Source organism: Symphodus melops, assembly GCF_947650265.1.
Source record: "Symphodus melops genome assembly, chromosome: 16".
NCBI classification, from domain to species: Eukaryota; Metazoa; Chordata; class Actinopteri; order Labriformes; family Labridae; genus Symphodus; species Symphodus melops.
In genome coordinates, this window is record NC_136706.1 from 24,681,454 (window position 1) to 24,682,925 (window position 1,472).

General features: G+C 41.8%; 1 protein-coding gene across 1 annotated transcript in view; it reads right to left on the bottom strand.

The window, feature by feature from the left end:
- The window catches only part of fktn (fukutin), a 14,134-nt gene extending 12,662 nt beyond the window's left edge, over nt 1–1,472 (bottom strand). Inside the window, exon 1 of the mRNA XM_079364954.1 lies at nt 1,203–1,472. Within this exon, the coding sequence (XP_079221080.1) occupies nt 1,203–1,304 (102 nt within the window). The 5' untranslated portion in view covers nt 1,305–1,472. The remainder of the gene's footprint in view (nt 1–1,202) is intronic.

Genomic DNA, 1,472 nt, shown 5'->3' on the forward strand with positions numbered 1-1,472 from the left:
ATCTGTATTTGTCCTCGCCCGCACCCAGCCTTCTCTGAAACAAAGCTTGATTTTGGGTTAGGGTTGTGACAGAGTAGATGAATTGCTGCATGTCTTCCATTGTTGGTTTTGTTTTGTTGGGTCATGTTTTTCTCCTTTGTGGAATTTATTAATTAGCGGTTAGCTGCTAATATGTGATGCTATTACGTAGCGGCTATCGGCATCCGGCTTTCACGCCGCCTACCAAATAGGGCATGGGTGGCTGTGGAAACACAATCGGGATCAGGTTTAATCGAACCAAACTGTACCAATCCGTGTCGGATTGCTGTGTGGAAACAGGGTTATAGGGTTCCTTCGAAAATTCTCCTCTGGGATTTTTGCATTGGATTTTGGATCATTGCAGAAAATAATCTGTGTGTCAAACACACGTTTCTGATGTTGTTTAGTTCAGCTGATAATCTTTACAGATGAACATCATTTATATGAAGTTTGAAGAGTTAATGCAGCCCAGAGAAGTAAAAAGCTAACGTTATGCTACAAGCTAACTACACCGCGGTCGGTTTGTAATGACGTCACGACCGTTATACTTCATCGATCTAATCAGCGGATTAACAAGCTAGCTAAACGTTAGCTTAATAAGTTGTTTATTAACCTAATATTTACAAGAGCACTGAAAAACATGACTAGAGGCTGTAAGGAGGATTAGAGAGAGTTCCCGGCGTGATGACGTTTAATGTCTCCATGACAACCACTGTAGTTTCAGTTAGCTACTCGTTAGCAACCGCCGTTTAAAGTTTGCGTAAAAACTTTAAAATCCACAAGTGGGGTCTTAGCTAACGTAGTTTATCTCGTCTAACAAAACATCAACATCTCTTCAGCTTGTGTGAACCACAGACCTTATTTCAGTCTAAACACAAACACATTCAAAATACACATTTAGACTTTTAGAGTTAGGAACCCATGGAGCTAACATGCTAACTCACTTCCTGGTTTTAGGACTCAAAACTACACCAGTCTATAGTAAGTCTCAAAGCTGGAGTCACCATGGTAACAGTCTCAGAGCTGGAGTTACCATAGTAACAGGTTTAAATGTTTGGATTGTTGTTTTTTTTGGTCACTTCTGTTGCTTTAAAAATACACTTCTCTCTCAGCATGTGATTACAAATATCGGTTTTCATCTTTATAACAACTCAACCGTAAGCTAAACTCATTTACACTCTTACCTTACTGACGTATTTCCGGTAGTAATACAGCTGGAACAGCAGGAACACCGAGCTGCACGCGATCAGCAGCGATAACACGGCCGTCCGGTTCACACGAGGCATCCGGTAACAGTGCACGTGAATCTGCTTCTCATGACGTCGGGATCAGATTTCTGTGTTCAGGATCAAAGGCGGAAAAGCCGACAAACCGCCCGAAAAAAATTGCCTCACTGCGGCTTCAAGTCGCGCCGCCATCTTGAAAATAAACAAACAAGAAGAAAGCCGACTTCT